The sequence below is a fragment of the Dermochelys coriacea genome, chromosome 14, assembly GCF_009764565.3.
Source record: "Dermochelys coriacea isolate rDerCor1 chromosome 14, rDerCor1.pri.v4, whole genome shotgun sequence".
NCBI lineage: Eukaryota > Metazoa > Chordata > Testudines > Dermochelyidae > Dermochelys > Dermochelys coriacea.
The window spans coordinates 16,190,603-16,215,841 of NC_050081.1; the positions used below are offsets into that span (position 1 = coordinate 16,190,603).

Here is a 25,239-nt window from a genome sequence, read left to right on the forward strand (position 1 = left end):
TGCAAGTGTTGGTAGAGCCCAAAGCCCGCTTTCTAGACACGCAGGCTGCCCAGATGGAAGATGAGGACACACATTTAAGAACTCTAGGTAGACACTAAGCTGGGTGATGGAGTTCATTAATGCAAATGCCCAGGAAGGGCTTTGGTGTCTGCTTTAGTCCAAAAGCACCTAGATTAACTCCTGAATAGATGCCCTCCTCTAATCTCCAGTAAGTAGAAAAGGGGAAGCTTACTTAAGAACACAGTGAGCTTGCTCAGAAGCAGTCGCTAGGGAGAAAGTATATTAATTGAACATAGCCACACTGGATCAGGTCCACCTAGCCCAGTATCCTGCCTCAGATGGTGGCCAGCATCAGACGCTCCTGAGGGAATGAATAGAACATGGCAATTTAAGTGATCCATCCCTTGTTGGCCAGTCCCAGCTTGACGGTTGGAGCATGGGGCTGCATCCCTGCCCCTCTTGGCTAATAGTCATTGATGGACCTGCCCTCCATGAACTGATCTAGTTCTTTTTTGAACCCCATTATACTTTTAGCCTTCACAATGTCCCCTGGCACAGAGTTCCACCGGTTGACCGTGCATTGTGTGAGGTACTTCCTTTTGTTTTAAACTTGATCTTAATTTCATCTAGTGGCCCCTTGCTCTGTGAAGGGGCAGATAACTAACCCTTCCCTATTCATTTTCTCTACTCCATGTGTGGTTTTATAGACCTGTGCTGTATTTCCCCACCCTCCTCATCTCTTTTTCAAGTGGAAGAGCCCTAGTATTTTTCCATCTCTCCTCAGACAGAAGCTGTTCCACACCCCTAATCATTTTCATTACCCTTCTCCACAACTTTCCCCATTTTAACACATCTTTTTTGAGAGGAGGTGACCAGAACTACAAGCAGGATTCAATGGGCGGGCATACCATGGATTTATACAGTGACACCATACTTTGTTATTACCTTTGTCCAAATGGTTCCTAACCTTCTGTTATTGGATCAATGTGCAACAGCAGTCACAAAAGCTGTTTTCAGGGAACTATCCAGGACGACTCCAAGATCGCTTTCTTGAGTGGTAACAGCTCATTTAGACCCCCTCGTTTTGTTTGTACAGTTAGGATTTTTTTTCAATGTGCATTACTTTGCGCTTCACAACATTGAATTTCATCTGCCCTTTTGTAGCCCAGTCACCCAGTTTTGTAAAATCTCTATTGTAACTCTTTGCAGTCAATTTTGCATATAACTATCTTGAAGTATAAGGAATTACAGGGAAGTGTCTTCTTAAAGTTATCCCATAGAATGCCTCACACAGTGAATATAACTTGCAAACATAACTGGTGCGGAGTGGTTATGGAAGCGTAGGCAAGGCCTTTATTTGAGTACAGGAGCAGGACCCTTTGAAGCAGGGTGGCAGCAAGGCCAGTACTGCCCATCTACTGTACCAACAGTTTAGACTGAACCAGTGCTGATTGGAGCAGTTAGACTTGCCTAGCTCATGAACACCTGTGAACCAATACAAACACTTGTGTAGTAGATATGAGGCTTTACCAACTTGCCAGGTATTTGAAGCAGCCCTACATGAGCCAAAGCTCTCAAGCGTACACTAGTCTTAAGATACGCTCTGTGTACTTACTGCTTTAGCAAATGTAGCAGAAGAACAACTTGAACTGAGCATGGCAGATGGGGGAAATCTTTACTACAAAATCATAGAAAAATTGCAAATGTATGTTTTTTGTGAACATTTAAATTAAATGTTGCACTGTTTAAGAAATGGATACTGTTTCTTGTAAAATCACTCAAACAGAAATTTCATACCAGACAGGTTGAGAGTGACTGATCAAATCTAAGGGGCAAGGAATACAGTTTGCCAAAAGTAGTCCAAGCCACCTATCTCTGCACCAAACTTGTTAAAATGCTGCTTCCAGCAGTTTCAATCAAGCATGACAGAGCTCACGTGAACACAGGATTACCTTCAAACTTGCATTGAACAGAAATTGAGAGATAGCTAATGTCTTTCCTAACTAGTCCAACTTCTGAGGCAAGTACATAATTGTTCCCTTTGCTATGTTTTTGTAATGATTTTCCAGTCATTTAAAATGTCTGGAGAGAGAGTGGTGCAGGTGCTTTCGTTGGAAGACTTTCAGTCTTTGCTGAGAAGCATCCCCTAATTAAAACAGCAAAATCTCAGAGATCTGGTGTTCAATGAAACCCAAGTCAGTAGCCTATAAATTGCATGATTATGAGCAACATATATTGACAAGCAATGCAATTATTTGACTTAGCACTTGTATACATTTAAAATACCACACTGGCACAGCTGCGCTGCTGTAGTGCTTCAGCATAGATGCTACCTTAGCTGATGGAAGGGGTTCTCCCATCAGCCTAGGTTATACACCTCCATGAAAGATGGTAGCTACATTGATCGTAGAATTCTTCCGTCGACCCCGTGCTATCTATACAGGGACTGATGTCGGCTTAACAGCTCTGCTCAGGGGTGCAGATTTTTCACACCCCTGATCAACATAGTTAAACAGATCTAATTTTCTAGTGTAGACCAGGCCCTAGCAGTCACTTGCTTAACATAAACAGGTAGTATTACACTTCAGGAAACAATTTGATTTAACTTAGTTGTGCAAGAGCAATAAGTTAACATGGTAGAGTACCATGACAAGCTATAAATTGACATGCTTCAGCCATTATCAATATTACAATTTATAATTTCTGCCAAGTGGTAATATTTAGTTTTTAAGAGGATTAACTAGCAATCAATTCAGAAAAGATTGGGTGAATCATTAAAATTGTTGTAGCTCATTAGAAATAAACAAAGCAGACACCATTTGCTAACAATTATGATAGTTTTGCCCTATTTTTTTTTTAAAATGAGGTGAATTTTGTGTTGGCAATTTTTTTTAAAAAAGGCTTCTGCTCAATGAAGTAGTTTCTAGCTACCTTTACTCTATCATTACTACCATGCTATATTGTGTTTACTGTTCTAGAGTGCGCTGAGAATCTAAATAGAAGGTCACATTAAAAATTAAGTTAATTGAAAATAAACTGATTTGACAGACTGTTTTGGGAAGTTTAGTAATAAAGTTGGGCTGAAAGATAAAGTCATCTGATTTCTTATACTACTGGTTGATAACAGCAGCTCTAGAACCTGTCCCCACCAAAAAAGGCCCAGTTTGGCTCCAATCTTATCACTTTAGTAGACTTATTCTACTTCAATGTGTTAGAAGAATCAATGCAGACACATGCACAAGAGTTAGAAAATGAAAGAATTTGCAACTGTGTTGTTTGAAAATGAGTTTCTATAGTTTATTAAGTCTGTACATATATTCTGCTAGTGATGTTCTCTTTATCAATCTTTAACCCTTCCCCTGCTGATTCTCCAATGCTCCTTGTCAACAGTGTTCCACTGAATTAAGTGGAAGGCAAGGGCACACTTATTATACTGAACAGCACAGAAGATACAATTGACCTGGAAGGTTCAGCAGCAAAAAGTTTTGATTTTTTTTTTAAATTATGTATTTCAGTCCAGGTTTAATACACTGAGTTACCCTTTCTAGTTGAAGAGATTAGTGCAAAAATGCCTCTGTGGAAATGTTGTCCAAAGCTAGAGACTTTCACAACAGGGTGCCAAAACCTGGGAGACCCACTTTCTCCAGAGGTTTAGTCTCATCTCAGGACCACAGGATTATGGCTTATCGTAAAGGGATCTCTTTAAACTCAAAGTTGCTGCTCTTCACTTGTTTTGGAAAAAAGATTTCTGTAAAAGGACAAACTTAAGAAACCGTTTTCTGGTTTTAGTGACAGGTATTTCACAGAGGATTGGTTAAAAGCTAATTCTTTAATCTGTTAATACAGAAAGCAATTGTGTAAGTCTCACTTCAGTAGCAAAATTTTAAAACATTTCAGAGAAAGTTCATTGGAAGTTAACGGGGAAAAGATGACAGATGTTCCCCTAGGACAGCAGTTCTCAAACTATGGGGCAGGCTTCTCAAGGGAGATGCAGGAATCTGTCAAGGTTTTTTTTGTTTTGTTTTTTAAAAGAGCTCTGGCTGTTAGCCCCAGGTGGCTGGAGCTCATGCAGAAGGGCTGTGCACACACAAGAGGCAGGAATAAAGGGGGCAGCTGGAGCCTCACCACGTGGTCTCAGACTTTCCTTCCCCCGTGTGGTTTCACGCTTTCCTTCCCCCCATTGCTCAAACCCTCACCTAGAGGTGACAGGGGTCTGGCTGTCAGCCCTGAGGTTGAAGCAGCAGCACAGAAGTAAGAAGGGTGTCAATGGGGCACTGCAACCCTTACTTCAGTGCTGCTGCTGGCATTGCCTTCAGAGCTAGGTGCCCAGCCAGCAGCCGCTGCTCTGCTTTCAGAGCTGGCTGGTGGTATATATACTGGGGCGCATAAACAATTACAGACACAAAGGAGGAGGGCCCGATCAAATAAGTTTGAGAACCACTGCACTAGGAGAGACTATTGAGAGTTTCCATGCAACACACGTTTGGATACAGTACATCACAGAGCAAGACCAATGGGGGTAAAAGACCCCAATCCAGCCAACTTTTTCTTTCAAGTACTGGCAAGCACTAGTTGCACAACTGGTCAGGTTTGCAATTTCCCACCAGCAAATCTGGCTTTTGACAGCATACCTATATATTAGTATTTGTTAAGTGCTTTGCAGATGTGAAGTACTGTAGAAATGCTAAAGATTAAAAAGATGGCAAAACTCCCATTAACTTGCTCCTGGCTGTTCTCTCCAAAACTGCCATTAGTTGAGAGCCTCAAAGAGGGGAGGGTGCCAGTGATGGATATGGAGGTATAAAGAGGGTGTTTTGCAGGTTGAAGGAAGAAAGGATAGAATGGAATACCATGGAGAAAACTCAGTAGATGATTTGATTGAGGCTGAGCTCCAGAGAAAAAAAGGGGATAAAATTCCAAACTGCATTTGGAAAGTCCTGCTGCAGGGAAGGAGGTTCAGGCACCCCTGCTGGATGGACAGCGCTGTGACCAGGGAGACAGGAGTAATAAACTGGGAGAGAGATGGATTAAAATGGAGAATATCACAGAGCTTTGATTAAGACCCAACAACTCCCTGTGTAAACCCTTGGATCCTGACTAGTTCATGTAGGTGTCATTGTGCACAGCAAGATGCAGGAGTATTCAGACAGCAGCTGCGTGTGTTTGTAGGGGTGCACCATGTTGGCAGAAGGGTGTTGCTGAGTTAAAAGTGTTTTTAACAAGACACAGCTGTTCATTAGCAGCTATTGCCTGAACAGTTAACTACTTAGTAGTAAAATCCTACTATGCTTTCCAGATGAGTGACCTCTGCAGTTAGCAGCTTCACAAATGGAAGCCTTACATGAATCTGTACAACTTTCCCCAATGCTTAAAAGGTACATTTCTCAAGGATTATAATTGCACTTTAAAAAAAAAACACACGCCCCTCTTATACAATTTCTCTAATTTCCCCCATCCCACCCTGTCAATATATAAAAATGGAAAGAGAGGCTACAATTATTTACTGTCCTACAGTTATTGGGATTTCAAAGATTTGATTCAGGTGCCTGAACGAAAGCAATGACATCCAATTTAGAGAGCTGGACAATAGTGTGTTTTTAAAAAACATTTTCACAGCTTGGCTTGCATTGGTTTCAGATGCTTGTGGAAAGACTCATGAACCTGTAGGGGGGGGAAAAGGGAAATTAGATAAAAATAATTTCTTGTTATGTTTTTATTTTTAAACACATTTCCAGCAGGATCAAAATGTATCGATACAAATAGAGAACCAGTTAAACAGCCACCTCTGCAGTATGCCGGTAGCAGTCAAAGAGGGGGAAATCTGGCCAGAACACAGGAACAAACTGCCTCCCCCAACTATTCCTCACAAGAAGGGCATTGGAATCTTTAATGTCTATGGAGAGTGGACAAGTCTGTTTAAAAATCATTAAATTTCCACAGGAAACTGCATGCTCCCAGTTGATCCTGAGAAAACAAAGGGCTGATTGACCCTGTTGGGATTCCTAGCAGTGTTTACAAGTCTGGCTTAGCCTCAGGTTCAAGATACCTAATCTACTATGGACCTAAACAAGGCAAATGAAAGCTACAGTATATTGGCAGGGTACTGTATTCAATCCTGTTTTCCAAGATGGAGAACTGTCCCTGGCACATTACCATATAGGTTTCTCGTTTTTGACTACAGCAGCTACAAACTGATTCAGAAATGCAGCAAATATTCTCAGAAACCTAGAGGGCAACTGTCAGTTTCTTTCCTCATTAAAAATAGTCACACTTTGTAAAGGCATTTGTTTTTTGCAGAATCTTCCAGCAGGGCTTTTGTAGCTGCAGTTGCTTTGGGCTGAATCATTTGGCTCCATGACAAGTAGAGTAGGAACTAGGAGGGAGAAATAAGGGTTCATCCTTACCTCTGTTTTGTTTAGTGGGGATTTCTTTGCCCATTCAAACATATTCTCGTAGATGTTGCCATCATACCGGCCAAGCACAGATCCAAGGTGATCATCATGAAAATCAAAGGCATCAACTAGTGCTACAGCATTGGGACGGATTGCAGCCAGAAGCTCCTTCACACGCTGGTACACCTGAGTAACCTGTGCATCTGTCAAAATGCCCGCCTGGGAAAAAAGCCAAGACACTTATGAGAACAGAATCTAATTACATGCACAAACTCTCATGGTTCTTTGTGAGAGACTAGACTGCAGGTCAACTCTCCCCTACAGGGAAGGCCCGTATGTCAAAATATTAGAGATAGTAAAATGCTAAGTAATTGCACTGGTCTTCTAGACAGGAGGAAGAAGACCATCCCTTCAGCCTATTTCCTCTTAGTGAGGGGACTCCAAAGAATGAAAATGCCTGTATTTTAACCCCCAAAATCAGAAGTTCTCTTAGCACTTGCATTATATTAAATCCTTCCTATTTTCATAACTCTGTTGTGTAAATGGAGGAAGCAGCAATGAGAGACCATACTTATGTCAGCATGAACTTACAAACACCACTGTTTGTATAAGTATGCTCCAGCACCATAGGAGTTGAGAGAGAGAGAAGTAGCTTGGATCAGACCACTTGGATACTTGGACAGGAGACTGATCTAGATGAAAGGTTTTGAAGGCCAGGCCCTTCTCTTCTGTGCTTATTTACAAATGGGTACCGCCCATGCTGGGGTGTGTAAACAATTACTGGCATCATCACATGTGCATGATATCCATCTCTTATTATCTCCCTGCTTGATACTACACAACCTACCAGTCACTGACCCAAAACCAAGAAGTCGGTCTAAAGAGATGAATCTCTGACCATATCTTAATGGCCATCCAACTCTGCCTTTGGAGGGCTGCAAAAGGAAGCTAATTCCAGTGCCCCCTCTGAAATAGCTCTACCTTATGCCACAAGCCTGAACACTCCAGGCAATGGCAGTTGTCTTCCATTTCATGGTAACTTCAGACCACAGCACTGTGGCTCTTGAGATCTGGGATATTAAACTGATAAGAACAGATATAACTTAAAAGATAAAGTTTGCACTTCAGTGTCCAAGAGACACAGACAAGGCTTTCATCTCGGGGCCAAAAGACCAAACACATCAAGACACTTGATCATAGCTTTTAATGAACCGAGAGACTACTTACACTTGGTCTGAGCTCCGATACTAAACTGCGATACTGACCTGCAGGAAATCCCCTGCGTGCTTACTGATTCCATAGAGTGCATACAGGAGACACAGATTGTTCATCACAGCATGGACAGCCGCATCATTAATTTCTGAGAGCTGTGCTGTGAAAAGCTTCACCACCACATAGTGACAGTGTGCCTGCAAAAGTGGTATATAAAAACAAAACAAACAAAAAAACAGTAGGGAATTCAAGGTCAGAAGCCGAAACCAGGGGACTATAGAGTTGAGATGTTTCCAAAATATGCTTATTTAGTGACATTACTGACCTCAGATGCTCGCACCAGGTCAACAGAGGTTCGGTTCCAGGCATCCTCCTGGCTCTTTCTGCGGTTCAGCTCAGCTTTCAAGTTCTTTGCTGCTGCTTCAACAAGTCTGTTTTACACAAGATGTGTGGGGAGGGTGGGTGAAGACAGAAACAGAGTCTGCAAAGTGACCTCATACCAACTACAGAAAATTCACAGAAACTGGCTGATGTCTTGCTGATGCATTAGGCACTAAGGAGCTCAATTCTCACCCCATCCCAACATTTGCTGTTCCAGAACCCACATGTTCATTAGTGCAACTAGGATGGCATGGCTACATCAGAATAATATTAGGACAGCTTTAAGGAAACATGATAAAAATAAACCTCATTTTAATGAGATGGAAATACTCAAGCAGCCTCATGTCCCCATTTAGTACCTGTGCTATTTATTCCCCCCCCCCCAGATGTAGGGCTTTATATTGACTCTCCTCCCCACGAGGTCTGTAGTCACCACTATTCTAACCTCTCCAGGAAGGTAACTGCAGTTTGATTAATTTTGGCATCTGCAAGTTTGAATTTACACCAAAAAACCCTCAAACCAGCTGCACAGGGAACTCAAGTGCTTAAGTTGTTTTGAATTTAGATGGTCAAGAGTTTTTTGAAACTTTAAGTACCTGGGATTAGGTTACACCTAGCAGAAAGCATCACTTCTTGAAGATTGAAAGATATTTCACTTGGACAGACGCGGTCTGAAGACCATATGTTGCATGCTGCTGCACTAACAGAACAGCTTAGCTCTATCACATTTTCACCAACATACACACTCTACAGCATTTTATTAATGCATAGTTCTTTGCATTAAGTGTGAACTCACCTTGATGCCCGCAGTTTATATGCCTCCATCAAGCTGGCTGGATCATTGATGTGCACCGTTGTAGGCCTAGCAGCCACCTGCTGTGGCTGGATGTGTTGCCCAGAGAGGTCATTAAGGTAAGACACCATGCCACTAACCAGGTGACCTGAACTAACCTGGGTGTAACTTTTGATCAGGAACCTGAATAAAAAAAAAAGGATTGCATTTCCCCATTCATTTGGATACAGAGTAGACAGATGAACTTTTGGGTTTAGTCTGTAGAACTACTAGCCAATACATAAGAGTTGCATACACTTGCAGTTATAGCAGAAGTCAGAGAAGGGGACAGAAATATATAGATCCAAGAGAAGGAATATTGCAAGTTAGGTGGTAGTGGACAGGTGGTCTGTGTGCCCTTCTGACCATCTCTCCAGGCAACTAATGACTAAGTAGGGAGATCTCTTGAAAGAAGTCACCTCACCTAGCAGTCTGCAACATCATGACAGTGTTTTCTCCCTCGTAGGTGCAGGATGGGGTGAAATTAACATAGATATCAGGAAGGCCACTGCAACGAGAGTAGCCATGCCCACCACATGCCATTCGACATTCTTCAATGCCAGCGTTGGCTGTCCATGAAGTGAATGCCTTTAGCCCTGCAGTCAACGCGTGGAGCTAAGGGAGAAAAGCAGAACTGGTAGCTGCCAAGTCTGTTGCATTAGGTTGCTGCTTTACCACAGATGCCACCCAGTTTGCATTTCCACTATTAGCTCACAAGCACGATGGGCTTCAGTGGCAGCCAGCAGAATAATTATACTGAACAATCAGCACCATCTACGTACTGCTTATCATAGTGTTATTTAATCTTTACCTTTTGTTGACCTCAGTTATAATATCAGAAGTTAGTGCTAGAAAATACTTATTAGGTCATACAGTCCATTTCTCTCTACCTATGCCATATCCTTTACAGTGTATACTCCATTGCTTTGTCTAGTCTACAAGACAAAGATGGGTTTCCACTGCATATTGTCATTTCACCGTATTCCTTTGGCCACCCACTAAGTGACTGCACCTTGCAACCCCACTCCCACAAAGTTCTTAGTTCTGCCAATATCTTTGACTAACAGCAGTTCTTCCCTGGTTCATTGGAAGCATGGTCCAGTGGCTACAATAGAGGACTTGAAGTCAAGACTGCTGGGTTCCATTCCCAGCTCAGCAAAACCTCATTCTGGGTGATCTTGGGTGAATCACTAACTCTCACATTTTTAAAGTGCAGTGCAGTATATAGATGCAATGGAATGATGCCTCTGGGTGAATCATCAGCAGGGATTGAATCTAGAACCTCTGGATTTGAAAATCTCAAAGCCTCTATTGCGTGCCCAAGAGGACTGGGGACCATTAGCTCACAGGCCACAGCAGCTTTTACATAAAGTATCAGAATCACCCTCCAGTTTTCAGACAGGATAATTACCTCTGGCAGCTCGCTCAGATCTCCCTGGTTGATGTCACCAGTGATGCGCTGATAGGTCTTTTCATGTAGGATCCAACAAAGTGAAAGGCATATGCAGTTGCCAGGAGAGGAAAGAGTTTGTATTGTTGGGTTTGATAGTCCAAGATCTGGGGCTCCGGTTCCCTATAGCAATACATGAGAGACATTACTGTGACTGCTGCCAAGTTTCTGCAGGCATCCTGTACAACAGTAAGAGCTTACCTACATGTACTTGAGTCTATAATGAGGGCTGTAAATTCTAGTGCCCTAGAGCTGCAGACCCTGGCTCTGTGCCAGGGAGCTTGGAAGTCCTGACAGTCCCAGTTCAAGGCACAGTTCTCAGGGCTTCCAGATTGGTTGCTGCAGAGTCAGGACTCAAGGCTCTATTAGAGCCAGAGCTTTCAGGCTCGTGTTTCCCACAACAAGTAATCTGGAAGTTCTGGAATGGTGGGTTTCTCTGCCTCAGTGGCTCCCAGAGATTTGGAGGCAGGGCATCATGGGGCCTTTTCTGCCTTGGCAGTCCTCCAGGAAAGTGGAATTGACAGAGCATTCCAGGCAAGGAGCCAGAGACTGTCACTTTGATTTTCTGCTGAAAAACCTTCAACCAGCTCCACTCCCAGCCCTGCAGTCACCTCCTCCAGCAGCCAGTATGTGGGGACCCCCAGGGATTCCTGTTGGCTCCCTGCAATGCCAGTCAAGCATGGGGTGAGGCCTAGACAGCTGCAGATTAATTTTTTCATTTTAACCATTAATAACAGGGGTGAAAAAAACAAGGAGGTCAATTTCACTCAGCAGCTGTCCAGGTCCCTGGAATAGATTTCTTTTTGGAAACACCATGCATTGTATGAGAACTTCCACCCCCTCAGGATTTTGAGTTCATTAAAATTTCAAATACATTTAATTTCATTCCAATTTGGAATGACATCACATTTACAAACCACAAAGTTTTCTGCAAACCGGAAATCCTGCATTTCAGACAGCTCCAGCTAGGAGTGAGGAGGCATCTGTATTTCTCTTTCAATTGCCACGGTAAAATGCATCATCCACAATCTGCGTCCCCAGCCATCCCCAAATGCTTGCCTTTTGTCTAACATCCATTATTTTTGGCATTTCATCTCATGACACAGGCAGGCCCTTCATTCACTGCAGCCACTATACTTACCCTGGCTTTAGCTCAGACTGGTGTCTCACTGAACTGTAGCGGATGGCAATAGTACAAGCCCTGGACAACGAGCGAGCAGAATCCCCCACAATGAGGGATCGGATGAACACCATGGTCCCATAAGTCAGCTTGTCACTGAGTGGTTTCACGTATGTGCCATCTGGTTCAACCTAACAGAAAGACAAGATGGTGACCCAAGAGGTTTCCTGCCTTCTAAATTCCAGCAGCAGCTGCCACCTTGCTGTGGAACAGAATGTACATGTGTAGATGCCACTTGGTAGGTGTGCTCTTCACAAGCCTCTGTCAAAGAACACGATGTCACAAGTGCAATGTCCCCTACCTCACTTGAAGAATTTTAGAGTGGTTCTCACTGTAGTAGCTGCAAGCAAAAGGATGAGGGCTGCAGAGACAGTGACATATTTATCTCAAAAAGAAAAGGAGTACTTGTGGCACCTTAGAGACTAACAAATCTATTTGAACATAAGCTTTCGTGAGCTATGAACTGTAGCTCACGAAAGTTTATGCTCAAATAAATTTGTTAGTCTCTAAGGTGCCACAAGTACTCCTTTTCTTTTTGCGAATACAGACTAACACGGCTGCTACTCTGAAACCTATATTTATCTCAAGTTCCTTGCACATTCAAGAAAAAGGCAAACCAACAGACGTTCTTGTAAAAGTGATCAAACTTATGTCTACTATTCTAAATGTTTTGACATTTTTCTAGGTGAATCATGGAGAGCAGAGTTACTATTCTAGAGAGTCCTGTGCAGGCAATAATTCAATGGTCTTCAGCTATATCAGCTTGGACTCTAACCACATTAAGTCACATTTAATAAGGCTCAGGAATTAGAATCATAGAAAAGTGGGGTTGAAGGGACTTAAAGAGGTCATCTACTCCTTAGCAATACTTGCATGAGAAACTCCTAAAGATAAACCCAGGGCTCTACAGGAAGTGCTAATAATTCAGTGGATGGCACTCTTCCCTCTGAGTCAGTAATTAATTACAGTCACAGGGTGCTTGCCTGAGGAGTTGCCTTTTGGATGAGTCCTAAAATGGTCATTAAAGATCTCATGCACTTCAGCTATGGGCGTTAACAGCTTTTCCATTATGAGGTCATATGCCAATTTGGATAATTCCATTCTGTCTCTAAATTCCTGCTTTAGTTTCTGATGGATGCAGTATTCTTCCTCACTTCCTAAGCAAGCTTATTGTATGGTGGCCGTGGTATGTGTTAAACAGCTGCCACATCCACCCCTCTTGTGCAAAGTGACCGTGAATAGTTCACAGAGTGACTTGGGATTAAGAGCAGCTATAGAAATGAAATATACTGAACTCACTCAGGGAGCCATGGGATGTGAAGTGAAGGGGGTTATTTGAAACAAAGAGTTGCACAGGAACCAAATGTCAGTTACATCTTAGCAATAAGCAAGGCTCCGTGTTTGTCATGGAGATCACTGATTCCATGACCTCTGTGACTTCTGCAGCAGCCAGGTGTGGCTGGCCCAGGAGCCGCCTGACCAGCTCGGGCAACCCCTGGGCCAGTTGCACTGGTTGCCACTGGAAGGGTCTTCCCCTACCTCCCAGCGCTTTCCCCGCCACCAACAGCTGTTTGGCGGCGCTTAGCACTTTCCAGGAGGGAGGTGGGAGGAGCAGGGATGTGGCGCGCTCAGGAGAGGCGGTGGAGAAGAGGTGGGGCCAGGGTGGGGATTTGGGGAAGGGGTTGGAATAGGGGCAGGGAGGGGGCAGAGTTGGGGCAGGAACTTTGGGGAAGAGGTTGGAATGTGTGCGGGGCAGGGGTGGGGCCTCATGGAAGGTTTCAGTGATGCGGCCCTCGGGCCAACGTACTAGTCCTCATGTGGCCCTCATGGAGATTTCAGTTTGAGATCCCTGAGCTAAGGTTGCTGCTTCTCAGGAGCTGGGTAGGGAGCCTGCCCCAGCCCTACCAACCCCTCCCCAGCACCCCCAGAGCCCCGCAGGCTGTACCCCCACCCCCAGTGGTACCCCACACAGGCCATCCCTGTCCCCCACCCAAGTTTAAGTCAGCGGTATAGAGTAAAAGTCATGGACAGGTCATGTGAATTTTTGCTTACTGCCTGTGACCTCTTCATGACTTTTACTAAAAATACCCATGATTAAAACATAGCCTTAGTAATAAGATCCATTTAGTCAGAGCTGGAGGAAGTTCTGGAGATTAAGAAACAAACCTTCTTGCTCCTGGCTTTATAATACAGGGCTGGAAGGCCTGTGGAGATCCTAGGACAATACAATAGTATCATTTCTTCCACGCATAGCTCAGTAGCAACCCCTCTGACCAATTAAGGGTTGAATTGACAGGCTACTAAAGGAGGCAAGTTTGCTTCTCTAGACAGCAAAGATGATAGCTGTGATGTAGGATTTCAGGGTGGAAAACGAAAAATAGGGTATCCACATGGTCAGAGGATTTCCACAGAGAACCCATTGGTAAGAAATGGGGACGGATTTAACCAGAGAGGGAAGAGTTAAAGTATGTTGAAAACTCTGTGCCAGCTCACTACAGAAGAGCTGTTAATGACTGGCTCCACAGCTCACTCCTTTACCTTGGCGTACTTCATCAGCATGTTCTCCCGAGGAATACGGAAGTTGTCCATTTTTAAGTAAGCCATTATCCATTTCATCATAACCAATTTTGGCCCAATGTCACCCACAGTAATACCTGCCGTAGAACAGTGGAAAGGAGTCAGAATTAACAACAGGTGAAAGACCTAACCCTTCAATAAGCAGGCAGTCTAGATTTCTGGGAGCTCTTGGCATTCTGTTATGAATGGCAGCAGATAAGCAGACTTAACATTATCCTGTCCTTTTATTGCAAGAGTGTGGATTGAAAACCCACAAGGATGTTCATATTCCACATCCAGTCCTATAATACAGGGAATTGGGGGACAGCTCTCCAAAAATTGTCAGGTGCCACTACTGGCTAGAGAAAGATGCAAGGAATTCCTTCCCTCTTGGGGAGAGAGCATGCTGTCTCCACAGCACTTCCAGCTTGGGAGTACAGCAAACACAGTCATACCCAAACTAACCTCCACTTTTGGTTACCACTAAACCACTAGATTGGCCATGGTCATTTTAAGTCTTAAAGTAAGAGCCCTCAGGCTTCTAGAGCCACACAAGATCTATCCACACACTGTGTTGAAGTGTTATAGTTCTGCAGTGCACTTCTGAGTTCAGTCTGAAAGATAAGCCATGTATGTTAACAATACTTGCAAAGCGATATGACCTGACAGTGTGTTGACCATTTGTTTCCCAACAGTGCTAAACCCTAACGTAGACTCTTACCTGCAAGGGCTCATGGGTGCCCCAGCTGCCGTATGGTACAATAAAGGCATGCAGCCCTTTGCATTGGCCTGGGTATAGAGCTGAGCCAGAACTAGGGCATGGTTTGAGGTCTTTCCAACTGCAAGAGCAGAGAAAAAAAAAAAAAAAAGATCATTTTAATACTCTCTCTTCAATAAAACACCATCTGAGATTTGACGAGCTCTACTATATATTAGCTCTTCAATGCTAATTAAGGGTCTGATCCTATAGCTGGCTCACAAATGGAAACTCTCATTGAAGTCACTTAAGTTGTGTGTGAATCAGCCTCATGACCGCCTCAAGAATCACATTCAGTACTAAACAATTCCTTGGCAAGATTCCTACTGAAGTCAAAGGGGCTCTGCCTAAGTCAGAAATGAAGGAGAGGCTTCAAATACACAGGGGATAAAAACTTCAGATTAAAGTCATACTAAACTCCTGTTGTGTAACAACTCAAAAAAAAATGCACAAAGAAATGTGATGATCCAAGATTACAGCTGAACTTTGATAAGTTTCCTACTTGGCTGAAGATCAATTTATCTCTACATGCAACTTCCTTCTGTACCAATTTCCAGTCACTACCTTCCAGATGCAGCAGTCCTAACATGGATATGAATCACCACCTCCTACAGACAGGAGAGCGCCTCCTTAGCTTCCAAGTTCAAATGCACAGTGATTCACTTACGTCCCACCTGGCCACCACTTAATGGACGTCACGGTGGGGCTGTTGAGGATGAATTCCTGGGTTGCAGGGTCATAGGTGGCAGTGGTTTCCAAGCCTCGAAGGTGAGTTCCTATGGGAGTTAACACCATTATATTTTGACAGTCCAGATGACAACACAGAAAGAGAACTGAACAATGAATTGCTGAACTCCAGCAGTGATGCAAGCAAACAATATAATCCAAAAGGTAGAGAGGACACACCGCAGTGTGCACTTAAGAGCATGGAATTTTAGAAGTATGGGTCTTATTAATCTGACTTGCCTGGGCACCAAGCCAGAAATGTAAAATTATATCAAAATGATACAAGTGCCGGTATCCAGGTTGTTCCAAAATTAGGTCCTTTAGTTTTCAAGCACCTCCACCTTGACACTTTGCTTGTTTTGCATCAAGAAGCATATGATCAAGAAATGATCTACAATGCCATATCTTAGCCTGATTACACTGACACTGGAATCTGATTAGTTGCAAAACAAAGTCACATGCATTTAACAAAACATGCTCTAAGACGTGCTACCATCATTATTCTCTCTCCAATGGGCTTGTATCCCACTCATCTGATAGAGCGGTTTCTCCCAAATCCACGTGAGAACAGAAGAGCACATAAATGCTAGATTACCGAAGATTCTTCGGGCACCTACAATAGGCTGAAGGTAACAATTCCATTAACTGCTTCCACTCCCCTCGTCTCAAGTTCTCACTTCACACAAACTGAATGCAGCTGTATCTGCCAGATGACATTCCCTGCACTAGTGTCCAGTCAATTTAACTCTAGATGTAGATGACCAGTTGTGGGACTGACCTGATGCTCCAGAGTGGCAGACCATTACAGAACCATTGACACTACATGCGTATTTCATCAAGAGGCCTGACCCTACCATGATGTGTCCATGCACCAATTTCTAAAGTTCTAACTCTGGTGTCTCCATAGACAACTTAATACTCCCTTACTGGATTGCCAAGCCACCCCACCATCATGAGCTTGAAACCTGATTGTACATACACTTCTCATTTCAAATGACTGTGCTTTTACTACTAAAATATCTGCAAGTCAGGCTTCATTGTCACTTGATGTCTCACTGTCGGTGAAGGATGGATCCAAGCTCACCATTCAAAACATTTTCCTACTGACACGTTTCAAAAACAAACATCCCCCACGCAGAATGTGCTCATGTGTTGTGAAGTTGTGTGACACATACACATGGTCCCCACTGATCTTGCAAGACTTCAGCAAATGCTCACTTGTGCCTAGGGCTAGGAAACGGGGTCATTGCCAGGGACATTGAAATTCGGTTGGGGGGGAAAAAAAAAAAAAAAAAAGATGAGAAAACATTATTGAGTATCTGTCACCTCTCCCTAAGCCTGTAAGCAGAGGAAAGGCAACTGTGAAACTAACTAAGTGAGAAGTGGGTGGACAAAGGAGAAAAATCATTCAAATTCTTGATGATGAAAAGAACATGCCACGGTAGGAAGAAAAAAAAGAGGGAACTTAAAAGAGAAATGTGGGTGCAGAAACTGGGCTTACCCAGGTGATCTCCAAACTATGGTCAGCCCCAAATGACAACTAACTTATTATTTTAGCATCTCTTTCAAGCTCTGTAAAGGTCTGCACTTCTGTCTTCCAGCTGAGTGCCAAGTAGAGCAACCAAACTGATCAGGAAGAGGCAGAAGCCATTCTGGAAATTCACGTGGGTCTAAAAGCTGAAATATGCTCTTACCAACACACCCATATAAATAGAGTATTTTCATTAGTCACAGTCTCCCTCATTTGAGTGACAAGAAAAATGAATATCAAATACACCCAGATACCACAGGGATGGGCACACGAGAAACTTAGAGATCAAACATTAAACAGAGTGGTACTATGCATAGTACATATGAACTATTTAAAATTCCAGAGAGTGTACACTTTTCCCCATGACCAGAACTGCACCTGCAGAGATTCTGGAAAGTGCATGACATTTTCCAAGTGCAGATACATACTCTGTACAGAAAGACATCCTCTGTACATAAAACCACCTTTGTGAATATACTTGAGCAAATGTACTGTACCATGACCCATCTCGGTTTGTGCATAAGTGCCAATGATCTCCAGATTCCAGGCAGGCATGAAGAAGCGGTCCTGCTGTTCCAGGGTTGCCTGGGTGAGGAGGGTGGGCAAGAACATGCCCAGGTGGAGGTCCAGAGGCTCAGGCCGTCCACGATGAATAGAGCTGTGCCAAAATGCCGAGGGGCGGGAATGTGAAGGGAATATTATGGGAAGGAAGCAAGCGTGATGTTGAAGGTGAAGATTGAGGGGGGGAAAAAAAAAAAATTGTGTTAAGAATTTAGCATGCATATTTCAGAAAACCAAAGCACTGTCCTTTTCTCTGGTCTGTATTATAAAGAAATCTTGCATACTCAATCACACTGCAGTGCATTTTCCTCTTTGCTAAGCAGGGCAGCATTTGCAACACTCCCCTTTTTAAAGAGGAAAATCTATTTCTGATGTAGCATATTGGCTAGTATAGAGAGTTAATACAAACCAATGAGAAAGAAGATTCTGGAAGCAAGTACACATTTGAATTTAAAATGGATAAAAGGCTGGCATGAGTCAGATTGTGTTTTAGTTTAAGACAGAGCTGGTTGGATGAAGTTCAATTGGATTATTTTGGAACTGAGGCAAGTCTACACGTCTGATTTGAATGGGGTTCCAGAAAGTGCTCAAACCCCTTACCATTCGAAGTCCCACTTGTTTCAGCAGAAAGAGCAATGCTTCCATCTAGATTTCTTAAACTTGTCATAGCTGTCAATGTTTTAGATTTTGCTTTGGACTTGCAAATTAGACATATGTAGCATATATGGACTTGAGTTCCAACTATGATCTCCTCCATCTTCCAACACAGCCTCTTTTGCTAAAATTTTGTCTACTCTTTAGAAGCCTTCAAACAAAAAAGGACAGTGCTCTGCATAAGCAATCAGTCAAAGCTAGTGATCGCAACTGCAGCTGTGTGTGAAAAAAACATTTATCAGTCAAGGCATCACCAGAACAGAGCCCCTGCCCCCCAATCAAACATGCTTTATTATAATGTGCACCTCCCACTTCATTTAGCCGACTCCAAATTCTCTCAGATACTGGTTATCAGGTTATTTTTAGTTCTAGAGTCCAGAAGTCTTTGGACACCAGAAAATGTAATGTATTATTAACAACCCTTAATAGTTTCGATACCTTCAATTACTTAGAGAACTGTTTCTCTTTGACCCCCAAATCTCCCAGCTGTGATAACCTAAGATTGTTTCTTTGTTTTGAAGTCTCACAAGATAATTCATCCAACTGGAACTTCTTGTAAGAGGTTTCACAGAAGGACATTTTGGATACTTTGGTGAAAAACATTTCCTCATCTGTTGGAAAGCAGTAGTGAGAAGGTAGGATTATTTCTCAACTGCTGACACCAGCACATAGTGAAGAAGGAAAAGCACTAGAATGGCTGGGAAGCAGATACTGCAGAAGTGTTGGTCCTCTAAAGACAACATGTCCGGTACCTACATTTTACACTCTACAAATATGTAGTTTTTTGCCAAGTCATTCATAGAATGAATGTATTTTTCAGGTGACAGATTTGGGTTCCTGAAAGAGCACTGGTCTCAATGTATATGCTTAAAGGGATGGAATACCTGACAGAATGGACTAGAGTATTCTCTGTACTAGATATAGATGCACTTTACTATACACTGGCATGTTCTTTTACATATAGAGTTTCCTGGTAACAGCAATTCTTTCTACTTTGGCATTTCTGGTAGGGTTGCCAATTTTGGATGGATGTATTCCTGGAGATTTTATCACATGACATAATCTTTAATTAAAGATTAATCTTTAATTCCTGGAGACTATAGGCCAATCCCAGAGGGCTGGCAACCCTAATTTCTGGGCTTATTATAATGAAAATCCAGAATAAATTGTTAGACAGCAATATTTTGTAACGCCCCATGCCTTATATAGTAACCCAGCTGGGTTAGACTTAATGATCACTTTAACATTAGAAACATCAAGCTTTTAAGTGAGTTTAGTGCTGGTGAAAGGTGCTCAGGTGACTGTCATGAATAGGGCCCTACCAAATTCACGGCCATGAAAAATGCATCATGGACCGTGAAATCTGGTCTTTTGTGTGCTTTTACCCTATACTACACAGATTTCACGGGGAGAGACCAGCATTTCTCAAATTGGGAGTCCTGACCCAAAAGAGAGTTGCAGGGAGGGGGGAGGGTATGGGAGTGGTCACAAGGTTATTGGGGGGGGGGGGGGGAACAGTATTGCCACCCTTACTTCTGTGCTGTACTCAGAGCTGGGCAGCTGGAGAGCGGTGGTTGTTGGCTGGTCACCCAGATCTGAAGGCAGCACCCTGCCAGCAGCAGTGCATTAGTAAGGGTAGCAATACCATACCAGGCCACCCTTACTTCTGCGCTGCTGCCTTCAGACCTGGGCAATTGGAGAGTGGTGGCCGCTGACTGACGGCCCAGCTCTGCAGCCAGCGGTGCTGAAGTAAGGGGAACAATACCATACCCTGTCATCCTTATTTCTGTGCTGATGGTGGTGGCTCTGTCATCAGAGCTGGGCTCCCAGCCAGCAGCCGCTGCTTTTCAGCGGCCCAGCTCTGAAGGCAGAGCTGCTGCCCGCAGCAGCGCAGAAGTAAGGGTAGCAGTACCATACCCCCCACACACACACAATAACCTTGTGACACACACTCTTTGGGTCAGGACCCCTACAGTTACAACACTGTGAAGTTTCAGATTTAAATAGCTGAAAATCATGAAGTTTATTATTTTTAAAATCATACGACCGTGAAATTGACCAAAACGGACCATGAATTTGGTAAGGCCCTAGTCACGAAGACTGAAATCCTTATTTAAACAACACAACAGATACAGTACAGGTGGTGACAATACAATACAATAGTCCCTCAACTCCACTTCATCAATGAGCCTCAACCATGTGCTAGAGAGGACAATTTTGGAGGGGAGAAAAGGCTTCCATGTGCCATTCCAGACTGACAATTGCCCCCAAATATGGTGTTTTAAATGAACACCTATTCACGATAAAATGGACTGAAAACCAATCATTTCACGCAGGCTACTGAACCTGATACCAACACCAATCACTGCCATTTTGGACTGGATAAAGACGCCTATCCCATTACCTAACATGAACCACCGAAGCCACTATAAATATCAGGCTAAAAAAAAAAAAAAAAACACAATATATTAAACTAGAAGCCAGATATCATCAATGCAGCCTGTGCAATATTATAGTAATTACCCAACATTCACAGCAGACATGCCTTACAAACATGTTAAGAATCAGTTTTTGACATGGAAATTGTGAGTTGCTCCAATATACCATCACTCTAACTAGCTGTGTTAGGTATATAATTCAATCAATATGCTAGTCACAGAACATAGTGAACATTACAAGCAAACTGACCCACACCCAGGGAAGAAAGTCACCCAGGGATAGGTCAATGACAAAGCATGCAAAACCAAATCACTTTTGTAGAAAGACAGATTTGATTTAAAACTTGTTGGGGAAAGGAAACAAAATCAGCAAGCAATTGTTTATTCACAGGGTATCATCCACTTGTTTCACAACTTCTGGTCTTTAGGTTTAGAGTTGGAGCCTGTACATTTAACAGAATGATGTGAAGAATTCCATCAGGTAACTCTTCTTTGCATTTTCAGCTGGCATATGTAGTAGTAACCAAAGTAACTGAGATCTAAGCCATGGGTTTTGCCATCTGGTCTGGGAAATTACCATATGTTGGGCACATTCCAGGTTTGAATTCAGGAAGTGTAAAAAGAGAATCATTTCATTTTCTCAGCCACTGAAACTTCTCTTGCTGGGACTTGTATAATTTGCAGTCTTGGACAATGTGCTGCTTAGGGAATAGGATTCCCTGGGTCCATGATCAGTTCTTGTGTTTTGATAAATTCAGAAAGTAGGAACAGGGCTTTTCCCCTATAAAACAGGAACTTTCCATGAAAATATATAGCTAAATGCAGCTACACCTAGAACAAACAGTGCTTGGGACAGAGCATAGCAATAACCAGTCTTTCACAAACATGTGATGCACAACTTCATCAAGATACATTATACCTAAAGACATATGACTGAGTTATTTAGGCTGCTCATCAATGCATTAGCCTAACTTTGCAACTTACATACCTTAAATTTGGGCACAAACAGAGCTACTGCTGACTCCTGACTGTCCTTGGTACCATAATCAATAGAATGTTCAAGCTCCTATGGGCAAAAACCTCATCTTTTAATCTTTGTTTTAACAACTATTAAGTTAGTGAACAAGCAGGAGGTGCATGTTTTTAAAAAAGTCATAATTAAAGCCATTTGTGAGCGAGACACTGTGTTGTCAACCGGTAGAAGAACTCTACTGTGGCCTTAATGGTCAACTGGCTTTGGGGTGTGGGGTTTTTTGGTAATTTATATTTATTGTATCTTTCACCCTTTAGATTTTAACTTCAGAGCATCACCACCAATTTATTAGCTGGAGTCACAGCACAGAGGTTACCCATTGGTTTCTAAAAGGAACTAACCGTGGCCCATCTCAGTCTGGGCATAGGTTCCAATTATCTGGAGTCCATAGGTCGCAGGTAGCCATTTGTCTTGCTGAGCAACAGTGCATTGGTTCTGTAAGGTGTATGTAAACATGCTGAAGTGGAGACCTAAAGGTTCAACAAAAGAGCCCTGGCAAGTTCTGCAGGAGAGAAAAAGAAGGATCAGGGTCCCAGCGTTACTTTAAGTGTGCTCCTGAAACAGCTTTCCTCCATCTCCAGCAGCTGTACACAGTAGATTCACTTATGCTTTTGGTGTTCGTGCACTTAAAAGTCTCAAGAGTAAACCGTAGACATTTAGAAATCATAAGCAGTGCTAATGGGGAATGAACCAATACCTTCTGAACAGTTCCTTCTTCCTGCAATTTTTGGCTCCTATTATATTAATCACAAAAATCTTGCTCTACTTCTTGGACTCAGTGGAAGCCTGAAATTGAGGACCCTTAAAATGAGGGGCATACCATTAGTTTTAATAAGTTCAGCTGAAATTCAGATATCTGGCTTTGAGTGAAAACATGTAGCTTTCCTGACTCAAAGCCCAATAGAGCTGATAATTGGAACAGTGGTGAGGCATGGGTGTCTTGTTCCAGCATGGGGTTTGCTTTAAGGAAGTGCAGTCATTCTGAAAAGGCCACTATCAATTAGGAGCATTCAGAGATTAGGAAGGAAGACGCTTCTTAATGAACGGTCCATGCTTCTTTCAATACAAGTGCTCTGATTGTGTTATCTTTGTCTGCTTGCACCAGTGACAAGATCATGAACTTTTATCATTACAGCTGCTCTTCAGTTTAAATCATACCATTCCAATTATGAGGTGTTTGAGGGAATGCTAAAGCTGGACATTGTGAATAGACATCTTCACTCAAAATGTAAGGTATTATTTCACTAAACTGAAGTATTTGAGAGATAACTGGTCTGGAGGGAAGGCAATGCAGACATATTACTGTGAAAGAGAGAGAGGCAAGAGTATATTACATACCATACTAACATGCAGAATTAATTCAGATAGGACAAACAACATGCTGAAGAGTATTAGTCCACAAGTTATATGGATTGTAAGGTGGCTACTTTCCCTTTGACATTTTGTAGAACTTACGTTTATTGATTAAGTGCTCTTTTCATTTCTTGATCACAGCAGTATCTGATCAGTTAGTCCTCTAAAACTGGAATGTCCAGGATAAGCAGAAACACAGAGCGCTCTCATTTGTCCCAACCAGTGACCAGAAAATACACACACACCCCTGGAATGGGAAAAAGTACTTGGACCCTGACAGATTTCATTTTGATGTTAGCTTCATATCCGTGAGTCTCTTTCTCACTTAGGGCTTGTCTATATAAGAGGTTTAATCCACAACTTTTTTGAGTTAATCTGCTTCGAAAATGCTTGCACACATGCAATGCAATTCATTGTAGGGCATGGACTCTGCATGTATTGCAAACTCTGAAGTTCTCTTTCAAAGTGAACTAACTTTGTTGCAAGGTGAGTTAGTCTGGTCTTCTGTTCATGTGCATGCAATGCTACTGCAAACTACTTTGACAGTCTTCCAAATGGCTATCCCAAACAGCTTTGTGGGTGACCGTTACTGACCCGTTTACCTGTGCGCCTTCCCCTCCTCTTCGGTCAAGTTGACTGGATGTTCCCTCCCCTGTTTATAAGCTGGCACATAGCCAGATATTATCCATTCACTTCTGAATTCCAGTTTATAAGAATAGCTGTGATAATACTCCAGAAACCCTACAACATGCCTTGAGCAGCTGCTTGGAGCCATACCGAGACACTGGATTTTATTGTCATCTGGGGAGAAGCTTTGGTGCGGGAAACTTTTGTGGCCAACCCCTGGAATAAAGACCTTTTTATGGACATTGTTAGGCAGATGTCTGTGAAGGGCCATAACCAGAGCGCCTAACACTGCCAAATATACGTGCTCCTGAGCTGTTTGCACTTTATTAAAATGAGGGACAACAGGAAAAAAAAAATCTGGCAGGTGACATGTAACCTGTATTTTTTTTTTTTTTTTGGAGATGGACAGGATTTCACATACCTACACACCATGCAACCCAGGAAGCTTCATAATTAAAAGCCTTTTTTTCAGGGTCCAGCTCAGACATAAGGGGTTATGAATGTCCACCATCTGCAATGTCTACTGTCTTACAGTCATCTGCTGGTACCACCACTAGTGCTACAACTAAACATATGTCAAACAGTAAATTACCTGGTTATATATAAAAAAAGTCTTTATCACTCATTAAAACCGTGGATTAGTTTGTAGTCAGAAAATTCATGAAATTTCAGCAAGATTCCATAGACGAAAATATTGATTCCTTGATTTGTGCAACAAGTTCTCCCTTTTGTCTTGTTCAGAACAAACATTTCATTGACATAGTTCAATCGTTACCACAAGGCTACACTCCACCCGCCGAGCAGACATTGCTGGAGAAAGTTTCTGAGGGGGAAATTGATCAGTGTGCAAAATACACTGATGAAAAATCCATTAATCTGAGTCATGATGCGTGGCAGTGCTCCTGTAATATGTGCTTGTGTCACAATAGGAGATGGCATTGTCTAGCTCACAAAAACAATTGATACAGCAGACTACTTAAAGTAGCAGCAGTAAAAGCTATAACAAACTGTGAACAAATGTTCAAGAGTCAAATATATATCTATCACCGACAATGCAGCAAGTGCAGCAAAGATGAAAAGATACACAGAGATAAGGAAGGGAACCTGAAACTTGCAACATATGGGTGCAGTGCTCATTTGATTAATCTTTTAGCCAAAGACTTAAGTATAATTCCACGAATAAAGGAAAATGTTACTGAAATTGCAAAATAATTCCATAACCACCACTTTGCTTCAGTTTCATTGAAAAGAGCGGGAGGATCCATCATACATCCCCCAAGATGTATGATGGAATTCAGTAGTTGACCTATTTAATAAGAACCGGCCTACTGTGATGACAATTTGTGATGAAAATCGTAACAAAATAGATGGAACTATCACAGACAAAGTAGTCAAAACTTTAGCTTAAAGCCCACCTCAACTTCTAGTACAGTACTGATCTGTGTGACGTACAAGTTGAAGTCCAGCTGTGGGACCTGAACTCATGATTTCATGGCCCAGAAAAGAGAGAGTAACCAAAATGAGCAACATGGACACTGCTTAGATGACAGGACTTA

General features: G+C 42.6%; 1 protein-coding gene across 1 annotated transcript in view; it reads right to left on the reverse strand.

The window, feature by feature from the left end:
* Positions 1-2,894: 2,894 nt before the first annotated feature.
* ACOX1 (acyl-CoA oxidase 1) overlaps positions 2,895-25,239 on the reverse strand; it is a 31,571-nt gene continuing 9,226 nt past the window's right edge. The window contains 15 exon segments of the mRNA XM_038371194.2: positions 2,895-5,661; positions 6,405-6,611; positions 7,658-7,801; positions 7,930-8,035; positions 8,782-8,961; positions 9,242-9,432; positions 10,229-10,287; positions 10,290-10,390; positions 11,409-11,578; positions 13,986-14,104; positions 14,727-14,795; positions 14,798-14,842; positions 15,363-15,368; positions 15,435-15,536; positions 17,515-17,675. Coding sequence (XP_038227122.1) covers positions 5,611-5,661; positions 6,405-6,611; positions 7,658-7,801; positions 7,930-8,035; positions 8,782-8,961; positions 9,242-9,432; positions 10,229-10,287; positions 10,290-10,390; positions 11,409-11,578; positions 13,986-14,104; positions 14,727-14,795; positions 14,798-14,842; positions 15,363-15,368; positions 15,435-15,536; positions 17,515-17,675 — 1,711 coding nt within the window. The 3' untranslated portion in view covers positions 2,895-5,610.